The sequence below is a fragment of the Cryptomeria japonica genome, chromosome 5 (genome assembly GCF_030272615.1).
Source record: "Cryptomeria japonica chromosome 5, Sugi_1.0, whole genome shotgun sequence".
Lineage (NCBI taxonomy): Eukaryota > Viridiplantae > Streptophyta > Pinopsida > Cupressales > Cupressaceae > Cryptomeria > Cryptomeria japonica.
This window is the reverse complement of record NC_081409.1, coordinates 434,061,325-434,080,093: the sequence shown is the minus strand read 5'-3', so window position 1 is coordinate 434,080,093 and position 18,769 is coordinate 434,061,325. Positions and strand designations below refer to the sequence as shown.

The 18,769-nt window shown below is 36.2% G+C and overlaps 1 protein-coding gene across 3 annotated transcripts in view; it reads right to left on the bottom strand.

Moving 5' to 3' along the window:
• The window catches only part of LOC131060499 (uncharacterized), a 107,910-nt gene that overhangs the window by 62,793 nt on the left and 26,348 nt on the right, over positions 1-18,769 (bottom strand). For all 3 annotated transcript variants that reach the window (XR_009110372.2, XR_009110373.2, XM_057993742.2), the window contains exon 3: positions 4,820-4,845. Coding sequence is in view for 1 of the 3 variants with exons in the window: in XM_057993742.2 (XP_057849725.1) it covers positions 4,820-4,845 (26 nt within the window). In the remaining 2 variants the exon portion in view is untranslated. The remainder of the gene's footprint in view (positions 1-4,819; positions 4,846-18,769) is intronic.

The window sequence follows — 18,769 nt, the reverse complement described above, 5'->3', positions numbered from 1 at the left end:
AAAAATGCATTTGCAAGGCAAAATCGGGTTTTTTGGAGCAAACTACAAGTTTAAAATACTTGTAAAAGGGAAATAAAATCCCTACAACAAGTTATTAACACTTGCACATATGTAATGGGGATTTAAAATCCCTATTACATGTGAAAACCATTAAAGTAGGGGTTTTTTGAACAAACTGCAAGTTTACTTGCAGTTGAGCCAAAAAATCCCTATTTTAACTAAAAATGACCAAAAAACAATAAAAAGATAAAAACATTAAAGGGGAAACTAAAAATAAATTACAAGTGACATATTTAAAATAAAAGTGCACATGTAATTGATCAAAAATTCCTCTACAAAGACCATAACAATGAATATCATTAAAACTTGCAGTTTGAAGAAAATTCTCCACCTGCAGTCGGGGTTTTTAAAACCCGAAATTGAAGGAAAGGCATAGCAAACGAACCCAGAATTGGACGAGATTCGAAACGTAGTTCGAGAATGAACTGAGGATTAAGCCAGTCCAAGGATTAGTCGAAATTCTACCTCAGGAAGCATGCCATAGAGTAAAAATTTTCATTTTTTCACAAAAATTTCACCGTAGTGGTCCTTCATTTTTCGAAACAAAAATGAGGACAACAGGCTAGATGGAATCCTACTAAGCGAGGTCTCACCATCAAACTGAACAATTTGACACAAGCTCGGTGCAATCTTCTAAGGACGTTTCAAGGATGTTTGAATCAATACCATCAAACATCGATTACCATTCAAGTTAATGCATAAGCAATGAATGTAGAACGATTCAAAGTTAAGCTCATATCATTCCAATTGACCACACAAGGCGCAGGTACAAGCAGCAAGTGGCTAGTGGTATGGATTGGGCAGATTCCACATGAAACATTCAACAACTTCTTCCATTCAATCTAATTATTTACTATCTAACATGAAGGTCCAACAAGAAACCATGCACATTGTAAAGAAACAACACACTTTACCATAACTTTAATGAAAATGGAGTTCATTTACAACTTAGGCAACAATTTCTTCCTACTCTACTTTAACTTCTATTCTATTCTCTTAAGACTATCTACTGACTATTAACTCACTATCAGCTATTAACCTTTACAAATGAAGAGCTTGAGCCTTTTATAGAGAGCTCTTTTACAACAAATGGCCAGGATTGATTCTCCATCAATGGCCAGGATTTTACAATAAAAACCCTAATTAGGGTTTGTTACAACAAACTTCTCCATAGCCAATGAGAAAATTACATTCCATGAGTGTGGACCAATAGATATCAGGGGTAAGTGCCTCGGAGTTTGTGCCATCACTGGTGAACTTGATTCATTGAACTTGGATGCATTGATGTGGACTTCATTGACTGGAGGAATGATGACTGGAACGCCATCTAGGATGCCACTTCACTCTTGCACTTTGTAGACTTGAGTTGATTCATCATGAAGGAATATCTCTTGATACTCAACATTATCTAGCTCGCTCAAAGTAGTTGTGATGAGAGTTATTGATGTAGCTGAATCTTTGCTTGCTTGCTTTTGAGTTTGTATAACTTCTCTTTCGCACTCCTTTGATCTCTTCATGTATCAATGGTGTGGTGAAGGTTGAAATTTCTCTTGGGCATGAAGTTTCTCTTCTTGTACGGTGGTGTAGATCTCACAATTTTCCTCCTTTTTGCTTTGCAATCACCATCCTCTCCCATCTGCAAAACAAAACAAACATGATATCAAATACATAATATATAACTTTGATAGTTCTTCTTAGCTTGATATATCTCTTGATTTTATGTGTTTTGCAGGTTTGATAAGAAGATCTAGAGGAATTCGCCTTAATGAAGGAGCACTTGAAGTTGATTTTGGCTCTTAGAGAGGAGCTCGTTAAGTGTATTCCATCCTTGGTGTTCATTAAGTTTCTCCTCGCCTTAATCTTCTGCATTTCCTTGAACTTCGCTTATACCCTTCAAATTGTGAAGTTTGCTCATGTCTTAATTCTTGAAGTTCATTTGTATCATGTCAAGATGTTTGAGAGTGGTTTCGGAGCTCCAGGAGTTATAAAGAAAAATCTAGTTTTTGGAGGATCCTACAAATTTCAAAAACTTCGTCAAATTTCAGGACATTTCAGGATCAGGATGACATTCCAGACTTTTAAGGTGAGTTCTCTATGACATTGATGTAAGGGACTGGACTTAGGAGGACACTATGGATTCAACCAAGGTTTGATTTAGCAACTTGAAGCTTGACCAGATAGTACACAAAAAACCCTAGGAATAATCTAAATAACCCCAAATCACTCAACTGACTTGACCTCTTTCACTCCACCTTGAGGAGATCCACCTGGCTTGATGACCTTTGAGAAACTCAATCCCTTCAATGCAAAGGCTAAGACACTAAAACGACCAACAACAAAACTAAAAGAGCTAACCCTAGAAAGCAAAAAGTGGGGGTCCCCATTTGCAATGGAGTGATGTGAATACCTCACAACACTAAGGAAATAATTTAATAATTTAATTTAAGTTGCCTAAAAAATAACTTTAAAATAATGAAAAACAACTTATATTTTATTTTTAAATTATAAAGTATATCAAAGTGATGTTAAAAGTGATGCCAAAAGTGCCACTAGGACAAGGGAACAAATTAAAATATTAAAATCAAAAGAAAAAGAAATTCGAGAGATTTCTTCTTGGAGGTTAAAAATAGCAAATAACTGATTATAATTCATTAAGATGGAGCTGACTTGAGGAAAATAAATCCATTGTTTGTTCCTAAAACCCCTTTCTTACAGATTGGCCATCTAGCATTCATTTTGGGAGCAGCAATAAATAATAATGTGTCTTTTAATTAGCTTAAACCAACCATACCTCTCCTTAGACGGATTGCAGCCTTGCTAATATATATGCAAATCATTATTGGCTCCAAAGTATTTAGAAGGTGAGTTTATTGGTATGATTCAAAATTGGTTATCATTTCTATTGCTATAGGAGTCCATACAGAACATGATGTATTTGTTGTTTATCTTCATTATATTGGAATATTTATTGAGTTTTTTCATTTATCAACAAAGTTACATTTTATACGAGCGTTGAAATTTTTTCGACAAAATTTAAATCAGCCATATCATTTGGTTTTGTTCCTACAGCTGATCGCTTAATCCAGGTAATTATTTATTGTGCTTTCAGTTTGTTTTCCAACTATTTGACGAAATGTCTATTACAATTGTTAAAATTCGTAGATTTGATTTAGAAGAGTATTTTGTTGCAAAATCAATCAATTGTTAATGATCTATGCTATTTAGATTGGATGGCTATGCTTCCAAGACATGGTTGATTGGCTAAATTTTCCACATTGCATACATTGTAGCACTATCTGGCTTGCCACTAGTAAGTTAGCATCTCAATCACCATATGCTCTCACTTTGCCCATTTCAGGATTTGGGAGATTAGAAAATGTAAGGGTTCTATATTTCATGCTAACATTTGTAACAATTCAAATATATCAATTTTACGAAATTACAAAAAACATCCAAATTTACTCCGAGAATTTGCTTTGATATTCAAATCCCAACTCAAGTGTTTTTGTAAAGATGAATGCCTCTTAAGAAAAAAGCTCTAATGCTAGCTTTTTAAGATTTTTTAATCTTTTTAACCTTTTTCATAGAGATATTTTCCTTGTAACATTGTTACTACATTGATGTAACTCTTTTTTTTCAAAGAAGTACTACAGATGCATTTGTCAAAAAAGGATACCATCGACATCAATAACAATGGGACCCAAGAACTTGATCATCTTGGAGGGGCAAAATTCCAAATATAGATACTAGATACCTCTACTGGCCCAAGATTGAGTCACTCAAGGACTCTAGAATGTGAACATAAAAGGTAAGAGAAGATACTCTCAAGGTAAAGGGAATGGGCAAAAACTGGCTTGGCCAATGCATTGAGGACCTTTATTTGCAATGAAACAGATGTAAAGCATGAGAGCGGACCGATTCAGTAGCATACTTAAATTCTATATTGCCTGAAACATTGATTTTGTATTAGAAAAAGGTTCTGCTTGAGTTGTTATATCTAATTTTCATATTAGACCAGGTATCTTTCAGAAATTCAGAATTCAATTACAGAGATCCAGATCTTGGATTTTAGTTTTAGTTTTAGTTTTAGATTTGTACCATAGATTTTCCAGTTATGATACCAAATTACAAATCGGGAATATGAGTAATCAAAACAGTTGTTTAATAAGCAACCTAAACAAGTGAACATGTAGTCCCTCAAAAAATGTGTGGTAAAGATTTTTCACTTCTTTTAAAAAAAAAATGATTCTGAGAGACTATTTTGGAGATGACTGTACGCTCTATGAAGTACCGATCAAAGACCATCCCAAGAAAGCTGATTTATAAACTATTATTTTCTTCAATATCATTAGATAACTGAACCTTATTCTTCAGCCTAAATAACAAATTGCACATATGCACTGCATTTTTTAAGCATTATATATGAATATGATCTTCTATATGCTACTAAAAAAATGGGAGAAATCTACTGAATTTTGTCTTGAAAATAAAAGTGTATTCAAGTTAAAAAGATGTCAAACACAAGAAATAGTGTCTTTAATTATCTAAGTGTTGAAATGAACCACATTGCAAAATGCTTATTAAAAGATACACAAGTTTTCTCTCTAAAAAAAGTTGCCATAGATATTATATTAAGACTATTCGGTTAAAAAATGATTAACCCAGGGATAAAAGAGCAGAATATTAACTTAATATTTTTATCATTTCTTAATTATCTTATATAAGAAACATGCTGTGGAGAAAATACAGAGATTCATACCTAGTTGTTATTTTGATTTGGCGAATCTGTCCAACATAATCAGGAGATTAAAATATTAATAAATAAACATATATATAAGAAATAATATTAATTGAAGGAATAAAATCTTTATCTGCTAGATTCCAAACCCTAATATTAGCTAGTAACTAACTGAAAGAACATATCAAGCAATGATAAAAAAAATACAGCAAGATAAAAGTTATACATCAAGCATAAGACTTGTAAAAGCCTACACGTAGGTATGAGGTGACTTGGTATTGCACATTAAGTAAAGCATCTGATAAGCACAATGATAGGAATTCAGGTTATTTCACATTTAAAACTATAAAAGCAACGATGAATAAAGAACACATCTCATTTCCTATTTAGGAAGAAACTTTGAAAATGAAAATTTACAGAATCCAATATACCACATGAGCAGATGGATATAATACAACCAGTACATGTAGCACTGGACAAGCTGATCATGAATGGTCTGCATGAACCCACTAGAAGAGGATTTCTCTTAAATGATTTATTTATACTTCATTGTCATCTTGAAGTACTGAACAGGATCTCACATTTGGAAATAGCATGGTACATAACTATCAGCAAGACAAGTTTACAGAAATAGCATTGCAAGTTCAAGCCCATGTATCAGCTTTTGTCCCCAGCTAGAAAGATTACCCCTAGTTCACACTGACCAACTTGGGCTCTAATTTGTCTCTATATAGTTTTCACTAATGAAAGAAACAGGAATTCCAATGATGTTTTCCTCTTCAATCTTCAGTGCATGTCTTTTGACATGCATATTTATACATGCGTTTGTACGCAGCATGTGTGCATGTGTGAGTGGATCTATGTGTGTATGTGTCTCTATTCCAGTGCAAGCGTGTGTGCATGCATGTGTAAGCACATGGATTTATAAATGTGCATTTTGGATGTGCATGTGTGTGTGTCAATTTGTCTCTCGTCTGTGTGTGGGTGTGTAGATATGTTTGTATGTACAATGTGGCATGTATGCATGTATTAGTGTGTGCATGTGTGAATGTGTGTGTGTCTATGTTATGTGCCTCTATTTATGTGTAAACGTGTACATGCATGTGTAAGTGCATGCTTATGCATGGAAACTTGGGTGTGCACCTATTTGTTAATTTGCTTATGACATGTCTCTGTCTGTGGGTGTGCATCGGTGTGTGGTACATAAGAGTGTGGGATTGGAGTATGCAGATCTGTGTGTCCATCTGTATGGGGGTGTAATGCTTATGTGTGTGTACATATGTAGGTTTATGTGTATGCATGTAGGTGTAGGTGTGACTATTCTCGATCTTCTTGGTGTACAGGTTTGTATGCATGTGTGTGCGCGTGCATGTGTGTAGATTTGTATGCATGCATGTAATATCCCTTGTCCAAGTTGATGTAATTTCACAAGGAATATTGTCAAACAGTTTACATACAAACGTTTAGCTTGTTGGTCTGAATTTTAATCTGATAACCTTGTGTGTTATTGACAAAAGAAAGGCTATGCATAACTTTGCGTGTTATTGACACCGATACACAAGAAATGCATTTGCAAATGATTTCTATGATATCTAAATTATAACTCAATGCATTGATGATTCTTTTGATTTTTCAAATGCATATAGATGAATTTCCAAATGATAAATGTGTACCTACAGCCAAGAGACATTTTCACAAACACTTGGCATGCAAACTTCAGAAATAATGAGTCTGAAGTATACTGCTGCAACTAATTTCTTATCTTATTTCAGACTTCATAAATAAACAATAACTATTATTGATACAGGTACAAGATGTTATTGAAGAACTCTAATGGCTGACTTCCAATTTCTGCAGACTAGTCCTCACAGAATTAGACATTACATTAGCAAATGCTGATCAAGAACCTGATTTAATGATGCCAAATGGAAGAGTGAACCCCAGCGATCATGCATGAGTTGTCACAACATTTTTTTGAAGGCTCCAAGCATGAAATCACCCCACTAGGAGCTGGCCGCCCAATGCCCTAAGTTGCAGATGTAATAATAAATAATTGCAACCCTTCCTCCCCTCCAAATGATTGATGGAATGATTGCCAAGGTCAGCCGAGTTGAGTGATCAAGTGCCCACAAAATTCTGAGCAACCAGCAATGAGTAATGAGTCAATGTGAGGATAAGTAGGTCTGACCGACCTTCAAAGAAGACCTGGAAATGACCTCAGAATGTGCCTTCAAACACCCCTAAACACCACCAAATCACCTCCAAGATGATTGCCTATCTTCCCTTGGAGTGCAGTGATAACATTGTAATGGACACCCTAGAATGCCAAAAAACTAAACCAACTGCTGATAGGAATTTAGTCAAACAGTTTGCATCCAACTCCTTATTTCTCCGTTTAATGTTTAAACCTCTTATGGCTTCGGAAATGAAATGTTTGTTTGTTTTTAAGTCTTTGCATAGGTTTAAAATCACATAACATGAACTAGAAGGAAATTACAATAATATGCAACATGAAGATTGAACTACTGCTGATATGATATTATTTCCAGAATTAATAAAGTCAAATACATAGCAGATTTTTCAACTCACTAAATACTCCAGCATTTTTGACATAATGTTCCAACAATGACTTCCCATCTTGCTGCTACAGTAACATAAATAGTGCTGTGCTACAGTAACGTGAATAGTGTTGCGGTACAGTAGCGTGAATAGTGTCGTGCTACAGTAACGTGAATAGTGCTGCACTACAGTGCTGCTACAGTATTAATTAGTCTTCAATCAGTCCAATATCTTCATAAAATCATCCCTTCAGAATGGCATAAGCATTGGTCAAGAAGTGAAGAAGGTATGAGCAAAACACCAAATCTGCCTGTAGCTGGAGATGCACCCAATCTGCCTGTTAATGAAGCTGATAGCAATGGATTCCAAAGGCCAAACCCCAAGGGAATGACGTCTAGAATGTCACAAGAGAGGATAGACGTCCTCTAATGCCAAGAACGGATCTACAGCTCACACATCAATTTCTTCTCATATTCAACATGTTGAATGAAGCCACAAAAGCTTCCTTTTATTCTTTCTCCAAGGGTCGACCCAACTCACTTGAGCAATGTGGGATAAAAGATGTGCAATATTAAACATATTAAAATATTCACTTATGTCTCCCTTGGGTGCCCCTTTGATTTGCACACATCCCCATAAAATAAATATTAAAGTAACACTTTAATATTTTACAATTAAATTAAATGTTACTTTAATAACACTTCAGGCATTAAAATATATTCGCAATCGGGCTCCGAATAGCGCGAGTGATAGCTCGTCAGAAAGCTCTCGTCAAGGAGTATCGAATCCAATCACCAAAGCTAGCCTCCGTTGGGTCCTGCTGACTTACTAAAAATAGTAAGTATGCCTGAAACTAAGTAAATCAACTCCATTTTAGCCCAAACTAGAAATGACTAGGCCAAAACACTCCAGGATCCCTTAAACCTTTCGTTAGCCCTCGGGACCATGTAGAGCTAGGCTAACACACATACACTTGGTCAATTGCTAAAGTAGGGACATTACAAACATGGATGTCAATTAACCCTATAGCTGAAGCATTCTCCCAATTCGACCTCCATGAATGTTGATGCAAAACACAATAAGCTCCAAATTGAATTTTTGAGGTAGAGCTCACAACCAGCGATAATTCAGAAGATCTTTCACAACCTCAAAATTGCATTACCAATTAAGAGTTTCCATTCCCAATGGCTGAAGATTAACTACAGAAACCCTTGGCTCCACAAGCTATCAAACAAAGAAGGTGTCAAAACATTTGATGCCAAAATAATGAGCCTCACCCTCTATTTATTCTTTTCCTCACATGGGTCGGCCTCCTTCTAGAAGATTCTCTTTTATAAAATAATATTTAATTGCACTTTAGATAATATTAAAATATCATTAAAATATAAAGTGCAATTAACAACACACGTGACATCATACGTGACAATTCATTATCTCACAAAAAATCATATAAAAATAAAATGTGAAGCCACAAGCAACTACCCAAGCGCCCCTCTTATCAACTCCTTGGCCTATGAGGGTCAAGTAATAGGCCAAACCCCTCTGTGAACTGATCCTCATGAAAATGGGGACATTACAATGCATGTGTGTGCATGCACATATGCATGTCTGTGTTTGCGTGAGGTACGGTGCATGTGCCTATGGAGGTGGTGGCTACATGATATGCATACATGTGCATGCCAGCACGTTTCAATGTATGTGTATGGTGTGTATCATATCGGGTTTCTATTGTTTAAGTTTGTGTCTTGAGTGCGTGTTATGAGTATCTATGTGTGTTTGAGTGTGGGGGGGATTCATGGGTATCAAAGTGTGCGTTTTGTGTCCGCCTATTTTTCTAGGTTTGTGTCTGTTTGTCAGAATGTGTATATCCGGTGGTTAATTGTGTGACATTGTGTGCATGTTGTGTGACGCTATGTGTACATGTGCATATGTGCATGCTATCTCTGTGTCTCTTTGTGTGTGTTTTTTGAGGTTCTGTTTGTGTCTATGTCATATCTGTGTTGGTGCCAAAAAGTGTCTCTTCATCAGTGTGTGTGATGCAGGAGCACCGGAATAGTTCATCCGGTTGGAGCAGTTAACAATGGAGTTGCTTGGAGATCGTTGCATTTCTTCATGTTTTTGGATTCAGAGTTGTGGATTTGGATTTATCTCCTTGAGGTCTTTGTCTTGATCATATTCGAGATTCATGGCATTTGGATTTGATTCCGGTGAGATATCGATTCTGGTATTGTTCTGGTATTGGTGTGTTCTTACCGGTTGGTCTTGCAATGAGTAAAGCGAAGCTGAATTGGGTTGTGGATGGTTTCCGTAACTTGAGAATCGTTGGGAGATGTTGTTTTGGGCTTGACCGATGTCCGCGTGAAGTTCTATGCATTTTGGAGATGTTCTTGGTGATTTGGGCTGACATATTATTGTTTGCACGTTTCATCATGAACCGGTTGGTCTTTGGCCGACTTGATTGAGTTGTGTTGCTTGCGGATGGTATAAATAGAAAGTTTGGAGATTCATTTTGGGAGACAAAGGTCCGAGGAAGAAGAGATCGAGAGCAAATGTAGTTTCCGGAGAGATTCTGGTCCGAGGGGACTAAAGTCTGGAAGGATTGAGGTCCGGATCAGCGCAGAACAGTGCAGACTGTTACCGGAGGCCGAATTGCTGAGCAGATGATTTGTGGATCATAGTTTTGAGTTGTAAGGATTGTTTTGTAATCCCGGGTTGTGGTCCAGCATGTGTAAATCCTGAGGGCATATGTAATTCATTAACTATTATAAGGATTGCTCTTTCTGTTTATACCGGTTATATCTTGTGTTGTCTCTACCGGTTGCCAGTATCTTGCATGGTGTTTTGTGTTATAGGCTGCAAGGTGGGGATGTCCTTCGTTGGATCTCCCTACCTTGGCTGCATCAGTGTGGGTGGGTGAGTCTGTGTGTGTGTACACATGTATTTGCATGTCTTTTGTTTTTGTGTTTGTCTATCTATTTTTCTATGCATTGCTCACTAAACTCCCTTTTGAAAATTTCCGATTTCAACAAAACACCCCATACTTTCTAACTTATTGCTTATGCTAATTTTGACTCACTACTAAAATTTTTAGGTGTATATGCAATAATTCTGACTAACTTGAAAAATTGCTGGAAATGTCTGGAATCATTTGTTTCGAGCAACCTTCTAACTACCTTATCAATTAACTGAACATGTCAAAGTTGCATGGACACGGATACGGATACAAATACGGATATGGTATCAGATACGGATACGACCAATTTTTAAGACCCCCAATATGGATACGATCGGATATGTCATTCATAAAAAACACATACACATACATTTAACACAATTTTCAAAGTTATTCGAGGAGATTTTCATTACTTCAAAAACAATATAGACACATAATTGCTACATAAATAATGATAAGTTGATTGAACATTTTACAATATGCAAAAATAGTAGAGTTGCATTGGAAGATAACCCAAAAAATGGGTCACTGAAATAGAAAAACATTTCATTTGTCTTTTATCATTTGGTGTAGGTTTTGTTAATACATGCATGAATGAAGTTTTTTAAAATTAAATTTACGAAGATTTACATCAAATTTAAAAAACAAATCAAATCACATAGTGTCTAGCATGGTTGGAAATCAAGGATTTTTGGGCATGGGTACAATATTCGACGTGACTCCGGGCTGTATCGGATACGTATCCGCTTTGGAAATGGGAACGGATACAGGGATATGCGTGCACAGGGAAGGACAAAGGAGTTTCTGGCTACTCTGGAACATGTATGTAGTCAAGTATTTACAAGGTAAATTAATGTCTTAAATTTAACTAATTTTCCTGTGCATAATAGTTGCCCTCCAGAACATACATCACTCTAACCATGTTTTTAGAGAGAAGATCAATCTCCTACTTCAAGTTCATAATGGATGTTTACTCCACTGTACTTAACCAATTCTGCTTTAGTGATCTAAGTTTTAGCTGACATCTGTTTCACCTGGCAAAGTTTATAACCTTCAGAACTTGTGAGAGTTATCTTTGCATAAACACCCTTCTCTCTCTCATTATCTTCTTTGGCAGCTGCTATTTCACTATAAACTTACTTTTAATCTATCTCTGCATGGTAAGGGATAAGAATGAAAACCTAAAGATTGGTATAAATCCAAATCCTCTAAATTATGCACTCATTTAGCCACCCCAAAAGTTTACAGGGCCCTCTTTTTCTCTGCTTCAAATTGCTCAGATCCTTGAGGAAATTATTCTTTAGCAAGTAATACTACCTCACTTCAAAAACTCTTCTCTAGATCTATTCGATTCACAGTTTTCAAATTTCAAAACATGTTCCATAAAACTTTCAACATCTCCATTGACATGACCATACAGCATGAAATCCACTAAATCCATCACTTACTAAATTGAAATTTTCTCTCCTGTAAAGATCTATTTGATTCTTTCATTCCAGGGATACTAGAAAGTAGGGAAGATAATAGTCATGAGAAAGAATTGGAACAAGCTTGCTCAGTAGCTTGAAAATCTAAAGAGGCTAAATGAAAAACAGTAGGAATAAAATTGAATTTTGATGGCACCTCAATAGAAGATCTGAGTGAAGCAGATATGAAGATGGTGAGCACAAGGCATCTTGGTGAAAAGTCAATTAATGAGGCTGAATGGGAAGCTCTCTTGGTAAGATTGAAGGCAGCAGTTATAGGATATTATCAGATAAAGGTGGAAGGTGACTCAAAAACTTGAAGTGGTCAACAAGGAATAGTAAGCCATCTAAAAGCTTAAAGCATACTTAGAGGAAACACTTTCTTTACGAGGAAAATTGACATATATAAATTGTGTTCATACCTATAGAGAGCAAAATGCAGCTGCTGATTATTTAGCCAATCTTGGGGTAATTTTTGAAACTTGTGTCTATTGAAAGTAACGATATTAATGAATTGTGGAAGCTAAAAGATTATACATGATAATTGGGATTTAAAGTTAAAACTCAACAAATTCTAGAAACTAAAATTAATAAAAATATTCATAAATATAGAAAAAATTTCAAAATTACTGTTGCATCCCTCTTTCTCACAGACATTTTGCGACGTTTAATTTGCATTGAATGTGATGTTTAGACAATGTTTATATTGAACAATGGTTCAAAATTCCTTTTGAGGAATGTTTTCATTTTACAGTTAGAGAAGTTATGAATTGCTATTAATACATGTACTCATATATGTTTGAATGTTAATGAGATTGTGGGCTAACTACATTCCTATGACCAAGTGGTCACAGGTAACTCATGATCCTCCGAGAAGAGAGGGGAAGTATCATCGGGTAGAGGGCATAAGCAAATGAAGGGTCAAGTTGCCATCTGAGTCACATAAGCCTATAAGTATTAGCCACATCTAGGGTTGCAGTGTCGTGATCTAGGTTTCTAGTTGCCAAACCCTAGATCGATAGTTGAGTCGTTAGGGTTTCCTCCCTTATCGCAAACTTATGATAATCTAAGCACTTATCTAATTAATGTTCTAGGTGAGGAAATGGATCAAACGAATTAATGATGGCCTATTGTTTTAAAATTTAAAAAAAAAATTAATAAATACACAATTATGTGTAAATGTGAACGATAAGTCTATATATACATATGTATGTATATGTGTATACATGTGCAATACGTGATGTAAGTATATATATATATATATATATATAAACACAATTATGTACGTATATAACTCTTGCTCTTCATTTCAAATCTATTTAAAATATCATTAACTTAAATATTTCTTTCAGCTAATAAAGCCAACAAAAAGAGGAATGATAATTGCAAATTATATATTGCAAGGCTAGCATAATGTTTTAGTCGCCACCCTTGCTATTTTCAGGGAAATTTGTTCTCCAGCTCACCCATTGTGGGCATAATGAAATCAAATTAAGCAAAATGAGAGGAATGGCATTTTGATTGAACCGAATCTTGATAAGCTTGTTTTGATGGAAGTTCGGGTTCCGGCCATATAGCATCATGAGGCTTCTTTGGAAGCATCATTATTATCATTATCAATCTCATCGCTGGAAAAACAATTTTCTGCTCTAATTATTTCGAACTTCTGAAAACAGTATAGGAAAGAATACAATGGATGTAATTGTGCTTGGTGCAATAGCTGGCTTGAGTTACAGAAATAGAGAACAAGTTGGGAGGATTTAGCTAGACTTAGCTGCAAACTACGTGAGCTCCAGGCAAGTAATTCAGTCAACCTCGACTTGGGAGCAAATAAATCTTTTAAAAAGAATGGTGTTGACTGAATGCTTAAGCTTATGTATTAGAAATTTGCTTGCCTGACCAGAGAAGAGGTCGATAGCATACCTTATACAATCTTTCATTGTTTCTTTCTAGCAAGGTAGATATAAGTTCCAGTTTTCAAAGCTTTTGCTGTTCTTGTTCAAAGTTTCCTTACGTAATAAATTTTACCTTGTTCTAGCCTCTGGTTATGAGGCAAACCAAAAAATGAAATTGGTTTAAAAAGGTTAGTAATATGAAACTTCCATGTTGATGTTTTTATCAGAAAAGGAATTCCAACTGTAAACACAAATTTTCAAACCCATATCACAGGGTAGAAGTTTATTGTTAACAAAAATTATATGTCTTTCTTTATGAGAGCTGTTGCATTCAGCTAAGAGCTCATTTATCAATTGATAAGTTGAGGAAAGCCTGAAATAGACCTGAACTCTACTGAAACTTTCCTTGCTTAAACCCGATTGGTAAAAGTAGAAAAAGAGCATAACTTCTGTTTGAATACAATACTTGACTTCTTGTGATAGCTACTTGATGAATGAGTTGAAATTGAAAATTAAATGAACAGTGTTATTTAACCATGCTCAATCATTACTATCAAGAGGTCATAGACTGCTACATATATGTATCCTTGTTTTAAAATGGCCTGATAAGCAGTGTAAACATCTTGGATAATAACCTTAATGATGTAAAGAATGTTAACATGAAATATTATTCATTATGAAACCCATGTATAGATGGCACGTACATGTATTCATGTAAAGGCAAGGTTGCAAGTACATGTACACATGCATGGTGTCTATTAGCTTCTTGAACTATTTGAATTCTAACCAAGAATATTATGAACATGATAAGCATGGAAGTTGTCCACGTTTCGTGATTCAATAGAAGGTTGAACCAAGAATGGTCTAGAGGTGAACTATTAAACATAGAGGTATGTTGTCCTCTATATCCTTTGACAGTATGCAGCTTAGCATGTGAAACAACTTAGACTTGAAACCAAAAATCAGCGCACTTTATTGAAAGAATAACAGGCCTTTTATAGGCAATTACAAGGCGGTTGTTCAAATTGGGACTAACTGTTCATAGAAGTCAAACTGACTCTAAAAATAGAAACTCCCAATTCTATCACGAAGTCTATAAAAATATAACAACCAACTAAAGAACTCTCTAAAAATATAACTAAATGACCATTAATAAACACACAACTAAAATTACAAAACAATTGTCTAATACCCTCCCTTAATGGTCATTCTATCAACTACCCAACCGATGACAAAATCTGCTTATCAAAAAGCATAGAAGGCGGACACCTTCTCTTTAGAATGCTCTACAATATGGGCCTACTCTTGCTCCTGAGACCCTCCCTACTTGGACTTCTGATCAGCCAACCGCTTTCTACAGAATCTCTAGATATGTCCAGGTTCACCACAATAGTGACAGGTGATTTTCTTCTTAACTCCTCCTAAGGGTTGCACTGTCCTTTCTGCTGAGTGGACTTGCCTTTGCCTTTGTCCCTTGGCAATAAACGCCTATTCCACACTGACCATGTCAACGCTGCTACCAAATTGTTGTCTCCATTTGGCTTGCTACAATAGCTTATTGCACAACTCATCAAAAATCAAGTCAACATTAGTGGAGGTAATGTTGAGCATCTCAATAAAGTGTTCGTAGGATCTGGGCAGGCTCTTCAATTGATCATGACCATATCCTCTTCCTCCATCTTGCGACCGATAGCCTCAGACTGGTCACGGATATCCTTCATCTTCGTAAGATATTCTTGTACTGACATCTTCTCATCCATCATAATTGAGAACAACATGTTCTTCAAAAAGAACGCTCGGTTCTTGTCGAATGTCTCATGAAGATTCTTCAAGTGATCCCAAATCTCATTAAGCTTTCTTGCCTGATGGCACTTCTAGAAGCATATCGTCGGTGACTAATAACTTCAGCAACATAACCGCTTCTCAGTTACGCTCATCAAACTTGGTCTGGTCATCGCCTGTCGTTGCAGGACAAGTTTCTTTACCCAGAACAATCTGGTCAAGGCACCGGTACTCAAAAATAGAAAGCATCTGCAACTTCCAAGCATAGTTGGACTACTCGCCAAAAACTCAACGAGTTTCTAAAAACTCACGAGTTGTTTTGGCTAGAGAGTAGTAACACCATTGACTTGTAGAAGAAACTCGTCGAGTTTTTGGTGAGTTTTTCACAAAAACTCGGTGAGTTTCTAGAAAACACTCGGCTGCATTAAAAAAAGAGGTCCAAACATGTCAAAAAATTATCTTTTTTTTTTCAAGTCACTCTCATTCTCTTCATCAGAATATATACATGAAATATAACATTTAAGTATAAGTCTCTTATACTTTAAGTTATATTTCATATATATATTGGCAGGATGTTTGAGAGTGGTTTCAGATCTCTAGGAGTTATAATGCAAATTCTAGGTTTTAGTAGATCTTTTAAATTTTCAAACTTAGTCAAATTTTAGTAATCAGTAGGCTCCTATCACCATTCTCTCGCTCTCTCTATCTCACTCATTTTATCTGCCCCGAATTTTAGACCTATCTATCTCCCTATCATTCTTTCTCTATCCCCCTCTCTACCACTCTCCATCTCACTCTCTCCTCTCTCCCCCAAGATCTAGACCTATCTCTCTACCCCTCTCTTTCTCACCATCAAACCCCCGCAAGGGGTGCTACCCTCAACGTAATATTATTTTGCAGATGCTTGGTGGCAAAGTTGGGGTGGAAATACCCCAAATCACAAAAAAATTGCCCTCGGAATCTTATGTTAGCCTTGTAATACATCTAGTTGTGAGCGCAATTGGAGCACATTTGAGGCCATCCACACGAAGAAGAGGAGCAAGTTAGCTCAAAAACATCTCAATGACCTTGTCTTTGTGCAATATAATCTTTGGTTGCGCATAAGGAAGGCAAAGGAAGCACCAGCTAGTCCAATTGATTTGGATGATATAGATCCTTGCAGTGATTGGACATCACAGGAGCAGCCTCCATTGTTTACAGAAGATGACATCAATGATTTGGAGAGGAAGGCTACAAAGGAGGGGGCGACATTTGGTTTCACACTAGATGATTGCAGTGTCCCCACAATTTTTTTCAATTAATTTCCAGTTACAACACAACAAGAACCCATTAAGGATTAGAAATAGAAAAACAATAATACTGAAACTGTAACCCTTCCACTTTCAGGTCACCAAGAGCCCAATATGGAAAGGTGAGAGCATACGATGTTGAGGGGATCATTAGTTTCAAACAACTGGAAATATTACAATGCTTGGGCGGCTAGCCAGCCCCTCCCGCTTATCCAGCGGGTGATAGAAATGCAGATAACAACTTGATAATAAACCAACCAATAACAAACCAAGAAACTAAAGCAACAATCACTCAACTACTTATGCAGCAAGAGGACTGAAATGAAATAAACCATCTACTCTACCACTTATGCAGTCGGAGGACAGTAATACAAGATAAAGATATAAATGGCAAGCCAGCCTCTTCCACTTTTTCAGTGGGTCTTGTTGCACAATCAAGAAAATAGCTATTAGTACTACTAACCAACTTTAAAATGTAGTAATATGAATTTTAGAATAGAAATGATACTGTCTACTGCTGATAAGAACTTCTATGCTCACCACACTCTGCAAACTCACAAACACACTCAAGATAACTCCAAAACTCCAAACTCTAATTCTGAAATATAAATTCCAGCAGCATAACACACGCCCAAAAAACCACAACCAATCCCACAGAAATGCTCACAACTTCTCTGAAACAGCTCGGAATGACCCAAGAACAGAAACAAACAATGCCAAAGGGAAGGCGACTAGACTAGGACCACCAAAACCATCACAAAACTCCTAAACAAATCTACACGCAACCCAAGGCATCCTTAGAATTGTACGGCCAAGCAAAGGGATGATTTTGCAATATAAAATCCAAAAGACCAAACTAAGCTCTACAAATTGGAAGGAAATATCGCCTAGGGTCTAGAATGATTTAGAGAAAATACCCAAAACAATCAGAAGAACACACAGAGACTAATGATGAATAACCTTTTTCAGCACACCCACATGAACAGCAACCTGGACACTCAAAAAACACTCCAACACACCTGAAAAACTAATACATAAATCTGCAACATCATCTTCAATCCACTCTTCTAAATGAAGAGCAGTCTCTAGCTCGACTAGTTGTTGTATTGCAAGCAAGAAATCGAACTATGGCTACGAGATAAGCGTTCCCCGAAGCTTCACTTAGCATTTTGGCAACATTTTGTTATGATGCGTTCAACAGATGAAATGAGAGTCCCAACACTCATATTTATAGACTCTGGAGGCTCAAATTCAAACTCAACTGGTGCCCAAACTCCATTATCTTCATTTCATTTTGATGCCCTGCAAAATGGACAAGGTTAGTCTGAGATAAATAACACACACACAAGAAACCTTTAGTGTTATTCAATCAAAAACTAATCTAAACAGGCATATCAAGAGAGACACTAAAATCATGCTAATATATCTAACTAATGAAACAAAGACAATGAGGCATCTCCAAATGCCTCTTAGCATGCTCTTAGCTCCTTCTCCCTTGTTCCTCTCCTCTCCAAGTTCCAAAATATTGTAGCTCTCAGCAGCTTTTTGCACTATGGATGCTTATGGAGGATTGAGATTGAAATGTTGCTCTAAATGTAAATAAAGAAGCAAATATTAAGCTATTGATACTAAAATGATTGATTTTATCCAAAATGACAATATATGAGTTAATTATGCTAAAATGCTCTCTTAAAATGCCTATAGCTTAAATGCATACAAGTTTTCAGGATCTGGATTATGAAGAAATGGGCTCTATTTATAGGAAAAATGGAGCAATGGATGGTTGAGATTGAGCAATCTCAACAAGGGTCAGGATTGAATGATTTCAAATCCATGTGAGGGCTTTCAACCGAATCCCAGGATGACAAGTGTCAATGTGAGATAGGTTGAGAGGGGAGGAAATAAGCATTAAATGCTTGATATGACCTTGGGATTTAAAGTCAAGGTTAGTTGAATGAATAAACTCTTTATTCAAAGAATAAAGCTTTTATCCAATGGATAAACTCTTGTGCAAATGTGAAATGGAT